The 12,951-nt window shown below is 36.2% G+C and overlaps 1 protein-coding gene across 1 annotated transcript in view; it reads right to left on the bottom strand.

Moving 5' to 3' along the window:
• Positions 1-7,372, bottom strand: part of anxa13 (annexin A13) — an 11,360-nt gene extending 3,988 nt beyond the window's left edge. The window contains exons 1-10 of the mRNA XM_015038336.1: positions 7,230-7,372; positions 5,791-5,866; positions 4,883-4,977; positions 4,620-4,790; positions 3,145-3,178; positions 1,574-1,653; positions 1,311-1,379; positions 1,129-1,230; positions 589-664; positions 387-499 (exon numbers count right to left, since the gene is read on the bottom strand). Coding sequence (XP_014893822.1) covers positions 387-499; positions 589-664; positions 1,129-1,230; positions 1,311-1,379; positions 1,574-1,653; positions 3,145-3,178; positions 4,620-4,790; positions 4,883-4,977; positions 5,791-5,866; positions 7,230-7,244 — 831 coding nt within the window. The 5' untranslated portion in view covers positions 7,245-7,372. The remainder of the gene's footprint in view (positions 1-386; positions 500-588; positions 665-1,128; positions 1,231-1,310; positions 1,380-1,573; positions 1,654-3,144; positions 3,179-4,619; positions 4,791-4,882; positions 4,978-5,790; positions 5,867-7,229) is intronic.
• Between the last annotated feature and the right edge of the window lie 5,579 nt (positions 7,373-12,951).

Raw genomic sequence — 12,951 nt, 5'->3', positions numbered from 1 at the left:
TTTTTCAAAAAAAACCTTAATTTTTTTAAATTAATTTTAAATTTTTTTAAAAAAAAAAAAAAAAAAAAAAAAAAAAAATCTTGAAAATTCATGAGTTTGAAAAGTCAAAAAATTGCTGGAAAAAGAAATTAATCTCATGAATTTTTTGGAGAAAAAAAACATGAACATTTCTGAAACTGATCTCAAATTTAGAGTTTTTTTCAAGCAAATATTTGACTTTAGTAGCTCAGAAATCTCCTTGTTTTTTCTAGAAAATTTCTGAGTTTTTTGATGTAAATTTGCTCTTTTTCTCTCATCTCCAGTGGCCCTAACACAGACTAACGCTCTTTAGAGCTGGACTCCTCTCTGTGGTTTTGGCTCCACCTGGTGGACATCAGAGTAACTACCTCGGAGCGGCACACGATGATCCGGATCAGGGTGTCTTCATCTGTTCCTGCTCCCTTCATGGCTTTGTGCAGACGCCTGGCGAAGTACAGCTGCGGGTTTTTAGCCACTCTGACTGCAGGGCGAAGAAAAGACACAACATTTACGACTTTAAACATTTAATTTAAATCTAAATGTTTAAAAAACCTTTCATCTCTTTCTTACCAAGAGCAGTGTAGCATTTCTTCAGTGTTCCAGACGTTTCGTTGTCAATAGCGTCCAGGATTTCAGTACCAGAAAGCTGCCAGTGGAAAATGATTTGCATCAGAAATAAACTTTGTGTTTGTAGCTTCAAAAAGTCATAAAAGAGATTTGAGGAAAACTGCAGAAGAGCCTGAATGAAACCGATCAACTCAAGATTATGAAATTAATCTTAGAATGACTACCTTTTTTGCATAATTTTGAATTGAATTATGACTTTTTTTGCAGAATTCTGACTGCAAACTCAGGATTATTACTTTCCTGAATTTTGAATTTAATCTCAGAATTATGACCTTCTTTCCTGAGAATTATAACTTTACTCTTCTGAGATTAAAGTCCTAATTCTAGTTTTTCAGTGACTTAATCCTCTTCCATTCTGAAATCAAGATTATTGATTCCCTCCACAATTAATCTTTTGTCTTTTACAGAGTAAATAACCGTAGTGTGAGCTGCCTGCTGATATACTGATAGTCTGAACATATAATCTGCTGAGGCTGCTAACACCTGCTCATATATCTTGAAGGTGGCCTGCAGCTGCAGGTAGTTCCTGCTGGCCAAGACGTAGCTGAAGGTGGATTCATCCGTCCCAAAGCGACCCTCGCCGGCCTGCAGGACACCGGCGATTATTAATAAAGCTGATCGTCATTGATTGTAGATTTTTGTTAATGTGAGGATGGAAGCGGCACCTCGAACAGAGCGGTGGCATCTTGCTCCGCCAGATCCTCGTCCACATCGTAAGTCTCGTCTCTGTTTCCCTGTAAGGAGAGCAGATGTGAGGCTCCATGACCCCGTAGTAATCAGAGTCAGGCTGGACTGAGGCCAGTGTGTGTGTGTGTGTGTGTGAGAGAGAGAGAGAGTGTGTGTGTGAGGGTCATGACGGGGTGCAGTGAGAGTGAGCTCCGTTTCACTGCAGGAGTTGAGTTTCCTGCGCTGAGTGGAAACTCCGTACCTGCAGCAGAGCCATGAGGAGGTTTCTAACGTCTCCGCTCGTATCGCTCTCGATATCCGCTTCCAGGTCACGCTCATGCACTAAAAAAACACAAAACAGGAAGTTTTCATCTTTCAGGTGACCTGTCATTCTTCCTTGAACAGATTACGATTGATCTACTGGCAATTCAAAACACGTTTGTTACATTTTTTGCACAAAATTATTCCTAGATAGTGAGATTTTAGTCTTTTTTAGCACCTTTCAGAATGAGCTGTTTTAGAGGGTCTGGCCCTTTAAATCTAAATAATCTGCTGATGGCCACGCCCCCAAGCTCAACCTTACACTTGCATGTGAAAATGGCTGCTAACAGATTCATAAATATACAACCGTATATCTTTGAACAGCAGAAGTGGAGCCTCCTGCACAATCAGCAACAATGTAGCAAGTGGTTTCTGGATGGTAAGTCAACAATAAACCACTTGTCTTTTTCCAGCAGCCATTGTACATTTCATTTACATTTTATTGCTGTCTCCATAAATTGCATTTAATGATGTTAAATAAAAAACAAAGAAACTATCAGAAATGTTATTTTTACTATTTTCTCCACTATTTGCTCCACATACAGCAGAAAAACCAGCTGATCAAACATGCTGGATTTCCACTGGGGTTGCTAGTTAACAGGAATATGACTTAGGATTTTGAAACGGCTCATTTTCCAGACACCAAAAATCGTCCGGGTGGGGATTTTTAAGCCGTTGGACTGTTTTTAGAATTAGCTGCGACTCAAATGGAAGAACAAAATCGTAAAAAAATTGAATTTTGCATTATACACCCACTTTAAAAAGATGTTTTAATTTTATAATCAGCTCTAATTTGATGAATATAATACATTTCTCTGTCTGATATCTAAATTCTTCTGTTCTTCCTTTGCATGCAGAAACAAACCTAAACAACAAACCCTTCCTCATCCTCATCTATGGCTCCTGCGTCATAATCTGAGTCCTAAGATTCTTTATCACTTTGTAAACTTTAAAAACTGTAAAAATTGGTAGGTTGAAGTAAGTAGGTATTTTCTTGAAGCCACATCAAGCAGAAATCCTTAAACACAAAAGTATTTAAAAAGTGTTGGACGTGAATAATTTGTTCCAAAAATGATTTCCAGATGAGTAAAAAGTAAATCAAACATTTGAAGCTTATGAGGAACTCATACACTGAGAGTCTGTTGGAGCAGCAGAGACGCCTGAAAGCTGAACCTTATAATTAACTGAACTGACAATAACTGCTCTGCTCTCTGTCATTAGATGACTAGTCTGTATTTTTCATGCATACAAAGCCCCACCCCATAAACAGTTTAATTTAACTAAATCAAACTCAGTGTAGTGAAAAAAATGAAGCATTTTTACTCGTTCATGCTGATCTGAAAGGTTTGGCTAGTTTTTAAACTTCAGTGTTAAAGGAGAAGTTGGAGCCGGATGGGCTAAACAAAGCTTCACTCAACAATAACCAACCATTAGTCACTCTGACTCATTTCCTTTAAAAGCTGACAGGAAATACTGTATGAATAGTATGAATTATAAAAATGCACAACTTACCCTGAAAGTAGCATTCCTTAAACAAGGCGATGTCCTGTTGACAGGAAACAGAAACGCAAATATTAGGAAAAATTTTTTCTCAAATTACTGACTAGCTCCACTAATATGAACCTGCAGACAGAAAGTGGACCGGTTCTTATTCTGGAACGGTGCTGCTCATATCACATGTATCCAAATATTGTCCTCAAGTGAGAGTCAAAAAGTGTTTGGTAAAAAATTTACTCAACTACTGAGTAAATGATCAAATTATTAATCATTTAATGTTTAATAATTACATCATCAGATGGACCAAAATGTAAAGTTAAGTGGAAATTTTGGTATTTTAAGGATCAAAATGAAAATAATTCATTTAAATAAAAAAATAACAAAATCAGGCAAAAGAAATGTTTCCAAATCAGTTTCTTTCAATAAAAAACGTTAATAAAACCTGCAGGTCTGTGTCTGGTGAACTTTTGGTTAAAACATTTTTGTTTTTCATTCAGTGGATAGAAAATCCAGAAATTTTACTCAAGTACGAGTAAAAATACCTCATAATAAAATTACTAAAGTAAAAGTAAAAAGTACAGCGCAGTACAAATACTCCTAAAAGTATTTTTTTTTTCTAAAAAGGTACTTAAGAAAATGTAACTGAGTAAATGTAACTAGTTACTTTGTAACTGTGGCTGATAGTGGCTGCATGTTGAAGAAGCTCTGATACTTTAGCTCTGATTTGTTTTGTTCCTATCATTATTTTCATTATGTCCAAAGATGATGTTGCCTGTTCACACATTTGAAATGTCATAAATCAAAAATAAAACAAACAAATCTGTTCAAGAAAAACAGCAAAAAACAAAAATAAGAAGCTGCAATATCCAGACTACATAACGGTGCACACCCTTAAACTATCATGTTACTGGTTCATGTTTTGATTCGATTCCAGCAAATCAATTAGAATAAATCTGATTAGGCAGAAATAAAATTAAGTGGACCAGGCTGAAATTTCCTGATATCTATGTTTGCTAAGGCCACAGTGTGGAGATGTTAAATAGCATCAAAAGTATCAGTCTGGAGAAAAGCAAGAAAACAAAAACAAACAAAAATCACAGCCATCAATTCTCCTGAATTGATAAAAACAAAAAATGAAAACTTTCTGGACTGAGAAAATTTTCAAAGAAAAAAAATTAAACATCCAGGTCAAGTTAAAACCTCAAAAACTTTCAAGGAAGATGAATTATGATTTTAAAAAATACCAAAGAGATGAAATTCTTAGCAAAAACTACAGGGTGTATGAGAAAAGAGAAACAATCAAAGCAACAAAAGTTTCTCCATTTTTTTCTAGAGTTGCTCCAAATTATTTTATTATTGTGCAAAAAAAACAAACCTGAATGTGCAATTCACACAGAGTAAGGAAGTCAAGTACGGAAAGAAAGGAGATTATCTTAGGATACTCCAGAGGATCCGTAAAGAGTTGTGTTAAAGTTAAGATGGCGGCTCACAGCGTTGGTGGCGGTGCAGAGGATTTCCACCAGGACGTCCTCGTCGGTTCCCGGTCCCTTCATGGCCTTCCTGAGCTCCTTCACGGCGTAGACGACGGGCGGATCCAGCATGGCCAGGATGGCGTTCTCGAAGTTGCCCGCTAGTTCACTCTTCAACACATCCACCAGTTCCTGACATGCGAAACAATAAACAGAAAGGATCTAAAGATACGCAGAGAAATGACGCGGGTTTTCTTTAGACGTTAACGGAGGAAGTCACTCACATCGTCGTATTTTTCAAAATAAGCCGCCTTGATTTCCTGCCGCTGCGCTGAGCTGCGGTTAGCCAGGATGTCAATGATGGCCTGCTCATCGGTTCCTGAAAGAAAGACCCAACGGAGCAGAACGAGGCGGGAATAAAACCTCAAGATCATCAGTTATTCACACCTTTCAACATTTATCTCATTACAACCAAAAACATTTTATTTATTTTGAATTAAATTTAATTCACTAGTTTATTTATTTTTACAAATAAGTGTGGATTTAAGTTTGGACTTTGACTAGGCCATTCAAACACATGAATATACTTTGACCTAAACCTTTCGATGTTTAGGATCGTTCTCCTGCTGGATGGTGAAACTGTATAGAGGACAAATTGTGACAAAATTTCCAGCAAATGTCTTTATAGAGTAAATAATGTGCCAAATGTTGTAGCCAAAAAATAAAAAAAAATTAAAATAAGACTTATTTTATTCTACAGTGTAAGATAAATTCATATTTATTATTTTCAACAGTATTAATTTGACATTATTACTAAAATTTCAATTCAATTCCAGTTTATTTAATCATGTAACAGTAAACAATGTTATATGATAAAAATAAACAACTGTTGTTTTGTATTAAGGTTCCTTATTTATATTTAATTGTCCATTCTACTTCCAATCATACTCTTATTAATTAGTTACTTTTCTAATTTGTCTTTTTTTATTTAATAACTTTTTTCCGTTGTACAAATATTTCCACATTTCTTTTTTTTGTTTTTTTCCCCGACTCTTTGCAATAATGACAGCACAAAGGTTTGAATAAAACTTTCATGTACAAACGTTCAACTTTTGAAAATTTTAATGTTGTTTGTTCTTGCGAAAATAAAAAGGTAATCTCATAAATATGATTTACAATATTTGAAACCTACCGAACCCTTTGCAGGCTTTGCGGATGGCCTTGATGTCTGCCACCACGTCAAATTCCTCGTAGGGAAAAACTGTGGGCTGCAGGAAGATAACAAGGCTGTTATGCAACAGATACTGATTAGATCAAACTAATTATCATTTAAGCCGAGATTCAGAGCTGCATGAAGCAGCAGGCGGGTTGGGGATGTACGGTTAAGGCCTCAGGTTGAAGAATTCAGGCCCTAAAGTCCAAAAACAAACCTGGTTGGGTGATAAAGGTAATTATCAACCAAAAAAAGGGTTTTTATTTCAAATTAATGGTCGCAGAGAGTAACATACAGAACAGTTTCACTTTCCTTTTCCATACCGTTAATGAACAATGACTTTTTATTTCGTACTCTCTCCTAAGAATGAAAACCACAGTTATTATTGTTTGTCTTATGAATGTTAATGAAATTATTTTCACTACTTCAAAGCAAAATAAGGCACACACATGGAATGTCATAAGAGAAAGTTTTTAATCCATAATTTTAGATTTTAGTCATAATTTTGAAATTTTAACTACAAAATCTTTCTTTATTTCATTTACCATGACTTGAACCTCAAATTTTTGAACTGAAATATCACAATAATAAAATTAAATCTTAAAATAACTGCCTTACATCTCCTAATAAGGACTACATCCCTAAATTATAACTATATTTCTTGATTACGACTTTATTTCCAATTAATTTAATTAATATTTCCTATAATTAATGATTTTTTAAAAAACATTTTACTTTAATCTCATAACTGTAATTTTGTCATCATTCTGACTATTTTATGTACTCATAGCTTTATATTTACAGTAATAATTAACTTTAATATGACTATATTTACTCTTTTTGACTTTAAAACTAACCTACATTTTTGCAATTATGACTTTAAAGCTCCTCTTTATGAATATAAACGCCATAGTTACGAATTTTACAGTCACAATTATTACTTTTATAGCAGGTTTTCACGCTTACATATAATTAACTTAATGAAATATAATAATTAGAACCTCATCATTACTAAGAATTAAAATCTATTTACGCTAACTGACTTTAAACCTCATAAAGAAACTACTTTATTTTCTTTACGTAGCTTACGTAGAAAAGAGCCCTAAACCCCCACTAGTGGGATCCACAGACCCCCACTAAGCTAACGGAGAGGCATTCCGCAGAGGAGTGGCTGTTTCCTCTGACACGGCGTCTGTCTCACGGTGACTCTTAAAGAAACATCACTTTTTCATATAAATCAGAAGCTCTTTACTTCCTCAGCAGCTTACGCAAAAGCGTAAAATACAGTCTCTATGCATTATCCGTCACGTCACACGACGCACTTAGCAAAACCCAACGGTTAAAGGTTGAGATAACATCAGAACTGAGATAAATATGATAGTTTTCGGAGATAACACTAAAAAACGGAGCCTACTTACTTGACAGTTGCCCATTTCTTTTCCTGCGGTAGCGGATGAAGTGGTCGGCGGCGGTGGGTCTTTGGGAAAAATCGTCCCCCCGTCGCGAGTCCAAAGTGCGACCCGAAAAGCAGTGGGAGCCGGAGCGTGACGTCACCGCGGACCGTCCGTTAACTGTTACGTTCCCTTGTGACGTTTTCCCCGGCCGGAGCTGCTGGCTTTGAAACACAGGCATGAAAACCTCAACTATCCCTTTTTAAACTACCTCTCTGCTCATTTTATTGGAATAATATTGACATATAAAGTCAATATACAGTATTTTACAAAAATGAAATAAAATACTAGATTCAATTCATGGCCGGCTTAAGCCTTTTTGAGGCCCAAAGCAGATTTCCATTGGATTTCCCCCATACTAATATATTAACACCTCATTCTTTATCATTCCTAATTTACTGTATGTGTGTAACATACCTATTAAAATTAGCATAATTTATAATTATTTTAAATTATACCAGTGTTATTGTGGCTTGATTGTAATTTTAATCAAATGAAAGTAACACCAACTGATACATTTACAGAAAACAAGTTAACAAGTCATCTTATATTTCAGCAACTAACAGCTGGAAGTAATCAACCTATTATTTGAGTAACAACTATAAGAATAAAGTATAAATACTAGTTTTTCCATGTATAACAGTATTCGGACATTTCAGCAACAAGGCAATTTAATGTGATTTACATCATAAAAACAAATAAAATACAAAGTCATAAAATACAAGAAATATGAATAAGACATGCATTTATTCAAGCTATTTTCAGTTCATTTAATATGCAATGCCGCCATATAGGGTGTTCAGTTCCCAACTTTATTCAAGCTATTTTCAGTTCATTTAATATGCAAGGCCACCATAGGGTGTTCGGTTCCCAACTTTATTGAAGGCGGAATGTGGTACCAGTCTATGGAAGAAACAAAGGGCGCATTGAGAATCTGTAGACTGTAATGTCATGCTGACAAAGCACCCAGACTCCTGTTTGGACCTCAAACGCATCGTATTGGGAGCCTGACAACCTCCTGCTGTCAATAGACACAGACAGAGGATTGTTTGTCAGCCGATCCAATGCAACGTGTGGGGAAGTCAGAAATAGTTTTAGTTTTAAAAATCTACAGTGTTGGTGGGAACGTGTAACTGTAAAAATCTGTCTGAAAAACTGCTTTGTCTATTTTGGAACACTCTAGTCCTCAAAAATATAAGGTAAAGCAATTACAGTAATCACAGAAACAAAAAAATAACAAACAAACAAACAAAGAGCACCTCTTGTGGTCTTAAATATTAACTATAACTTTTGGACTGGTGGCTATACAAAACAAAAAATGAAAGACGAAATAAAAAGAGACAAAACTGCAGGACTTGGTTTATAAACTGACATTATAAGGGGCGACAGCACCATCTGGTGGCCATATTTAGTCACTGCAGCTTAAAATGAACGTTTCCTCTTGTTTAGGGCCTGACGAGCTACTACTGTTAAAAAACTACAATGCATGCGGCAACGTATGAATTTACAAATCACTTATCAAGACTTTGAAGTGTACGGAAGAGGATTAGAGCCACTGCAAAAATAAATTCTGACTTTAATCTCAGAGTTTTTAATTTTCTTTTTCTCAAAATTCTGACTGTGTTCTCATATGATTCAAAAAATTAAAAAAAATTGTATTTAAGATTTTTAAAAATCAGATCTTTTTAAACATAATTTATGGGATTAATTATTTTTATTTTTCTCATCTTCCCTCCAACTTCCTGAGGCCCACAGCGCCCCATGGTGGCTCCAACTTTGAGAAACACACGGAGTCACGTGATTCCGGAAAACCAGCTGTCCATCCATGTTATGATTTACTTGAATTACTCTCATCTGTTCATTTCTTAACAATAATTTCCTTCATATTCTTTGTGTCTCTTTTTTGTTCCAGCTTTCCTAAAATCTAAACCATTACGTTTCCATTCATGCAACAGGATTTGTCTCCTTTTCTCCTTGGCGTCTCATGGCGCCTTCACAGATTTAAAAAAAAAAAAACATATTTAAAGTGTAAAATCATTTTAGCTGAAGCGTACTTTATTTTATGGAGGGTCCAGTTCAGTTCCTATAGAAAAAGAAACGAATAAAAGTGTTCAGTCTCCTCCATCGACAGTAAAGAAGGAGCCTTTCTGTGAGAGACTCAGCTTTCCATTTAGCTCCTACTGTAGTAAAGCCCACTCACAATAAGACAGTCTTCCCCCAGGCCTCCTTTCTGCGTGTGTGTGTGTGTGTGCGAGAGAGAGAGAGAGAGAGAAAGAGAGAGAGAGAGAGAGAGAGAGAGAGAGAATGGAGGCGGCATCAATATGGAGGCAGAGACTTCTGCACCGACTTTCAGTCTGATGACAGAGCTTTTATAACACGTTAATAAAATAACCGCTATTAGATCACATTTCCGGTTTTCTAGGCACATTTTTTTTTTGTGCCAAATTTCGAAAAGCCTAAATTCAAAATGATCAAACTTTTTATCACGTTACAACCACTAAGTTCAATGTGACAGAACCAACAACAAAAAATGTGTCACTTCCGTAAACTTTGTGACTGACAGCCGTCTTGGAAGGCAGTTGCTATGGAGTTGCTATGACAACAATAAACGAGCCACAAGCTTAGATCACCTCGTTCACATCAGATAGACAATAAAAGTATGTTACAAGTATTACTCGATTACAACTTTTTGAGTCCGTGTAATACTAAGATAAATATCAGATATTTACTGTAGTACATACTGCCGAACTAGCGAAATTAGCTTAGTAGCTTATATGCTAGCTAAGACGGACATGTAGTCTACATGTACGTTACTTCTTCAGTCACCGGAACCCTGTTATTCACATGAAGATTTCGTATAAGTCCATTATAAGTCCGTTTAAACACTAAGTGTATTTCTTATCACTTCCGGAAGTGATCCGCCATCTTGGAAGAGGCAAGCGCAGCGCAAAACGTAGATGAACCTTGGCTTCCAGACCAACAAAAAGAAACCGTATGAAAAGATCACATGACTCACATCACAGGAGTCATGTGATCAACTACATTACGTACTACTGGCAGAAATGAAGAAAAAAACTACAGGAAGTGGGAGGAAGATGATGGCATGGCATGTTATTTAGTGAATTATCCTGTCAACAAACTTATTCCCATGTGATTTTTAATAAAATTAATGGAAACACCATAATTGCTACATTGTGTTTTTTTTCAATGTTAGTGCACATTTGTAATGGAAACGCAGCTAATGACAACCTGGACAGGTCAGGTCTGCATATTAGTAAAATACATATTTTAAAATGAAAATGAATGAAGTTCCTGTAAATAAATTATAATCTGTGCCATTTTGTGTGTGTGTCATATGGTTGTACGAATGATGTTGCATAATCTTGCAAAAAGTAAAAAAATAAATAAAATAAAATCTAATTTTTGATCAAAATATTTGTTTGGCGGGGAAAAAATGTCAAAAGAAATCAATGGTGTCAGACCCTTAAGGTACTCAAAACAACTTAAATACAATTTTAAAATGTACCTAAAACATTTTTTTTTGTTCTATACCTTCAGACTTCAGTGTTTTCACACATGACAGTCCAGTAAACTCGGTTTGATTAAGATCCAAAATTGCAACATTTGCTTAAACATAAGCAGAATATTGACAGTTTTGCGTATATTTGTAATGGAAATCCAGCCACCGGTCCAATAAATTAATACGTTTTTGTCGACATTTTGTTGTTTCTATTTGGACTTCTCACCATGTTAGAGTTTCTAGAGCCGCCCCTGACTGACATGTTGGGTTCACCGGCAGTAGCATCAGCGCTGATGTGCCAATATTTGCGGAGTTCATCTCCAGAAATATCACATCTCATTTTGGGCCAAATCCATTATGTTCGTCAGTCGACATTAGAGAAGAGCCAGAAATGGCCCTTGTCCTGTCAGCCACTGAGATAAATTGCCTATTAGCCCTTTGGGTTTATAATTTGGTGCAATCAATCACTGAGCATGAATAGATGCCAACCGGAGGCTCGTCACATTTCGAATGATAAAAGCCTCGGAAAATGTGTTGCGAGATGTGTTTAAACAATGTCCTGTGGTGTTTGTCATGAATATGGAAAGACTTTTCAAAGAATGACATTCTGCAACAGACAGCACCGTCTTTTATTGCAGCAAGAAATCAAACCAGTACATTTTATTTCATACATTTATTTCAATCATTTGCAATGAAAAAAATAACAGGAAAAAAGGAAGGAATATTTTGGTTGCTGCAGAGTCATTGTCTGATAGTCGACCACCTACTGCGCCTCCTGGAAACAACCTCTCAGCCTGGTTTCCACGTCTGATTTTAATCCTGGCTGTGTTTTATGTGCGTTTAGCTCACCGGGTGCCCACTTGCTGCCTTTTATGACTGCGGTTTGAATAAAACCTGCTTTTCTCCCTCCTGTCACCATGCTTTGCTCAGTAAAGGATTGTTGCACAAAGTGTTCAGCCCACAGTCTGTCACAGCCCTCCTCCTCGTTGCTGTTTGTGTTGCGTTGCCTTCCTGGCTCGTACAGATAACAGACAGATTTGGAGAAAACATCAGGGAAGGCTTTACACCTGAGCGGTTTCATCTTTAAACCACCTGCTCTGGTTTCTGTCGTCACATAAAGGCTACTGCTACTTTTCGTTGTCTTGAGAATTAGGTATTTTGTTCTGCAGTAAAATGCTGGTCCAATATTTTACCCTCATTTAACTATAGGTCTAAATTTAAGGAGGAGGAAAAATAAAGAATTCTGACTTTAATCGACCACATAACCAAAATAAATCATTCAAATCCAACATGTTCCTCCAGAAAGTGAGTTATTTTCCTGCATCACTCGATCATCTGTCATTTAACTCTGTTGCTCCAAAGGGCCATCAGCATTAAAATCAGAAGGAAAAAGGTTGAATTCCTAGAAAAGTATCTCCAAATTCTAAGAAAAACGTCAGAATTCTGAAAAAAAAATCAGAATTCTGAAAATTTTTTTATAATTTCGAGATTAAATCATAAACAGAGAAAAACGTTTTTATTGTTAGAAAAATTTCAGAATCCTGAAAAACTTGAAAATTCAGCAAAAAAGAGTTAGAATGAGATTTAAAATGAGGGAAAAAAACAAATTCTGACAAAAAATTTACATTTATGAGATTAAAATTTGAATCTGAGAAAAGTTTGAATTCTTAGAAAAATCTCAAAATTCAGAGAAAAACTTCAGAATTCTAAAAAAAAAGAATTAGAATGAGATTCAAAATCAGAATTCTGAAAAATAAAAATAAAAATTATGAGAAAAACGGTAGAATTGAAAATTCTTTTTTTATTCCACTATAAAAATTTTCGATTTTTAAAAAAAAATTTTTTTTTACAATAGTTACGTTTAGCTGGCTGTCTAACCTGAAGATTTCAGCAGCTGCAGTCACACGGTGCTGGCTGCATGTTTCTGCCTCCATCCCGGTTCATCTCCCTCCCCTCCGCATGACTCACGGATCCACACCGCCGACCGTCCTCGCAGTCTTCCCCCGCCTCCCACCTCCCTGCCCCGGCCTCGGCAGAGGATGAGTCAGTGGACAAAGCAATCGGCTTCCTCTCATCTTTCCAGCCGCTGTCCATCACTGCCCACATCACTGCGGCTCAGAAGGCGGTGATTCACGCACCAATCACTGTCTGCGCCGTAAAAATAAGTCC

This window comes from Poecilia latipinna, unplaced genomic scaffold (genome assembly GCF_001443285.1).
Source record: "Poecilia latipinna isolate Pla-1442-1.1 unplaced genomic scaffold, P_latipinna-1.0 Scaffold26, whole genome shotgun sequence".
NCBI lineage: Eukaryota > Metazoa > Chordata > Actinopteri > Cyprinodontiformes > Poeciliidae > Poecilia > Poecilia latipinna.
This window is presented reverse-complemented; position numbering and strand designations above follow the sequence as displayed.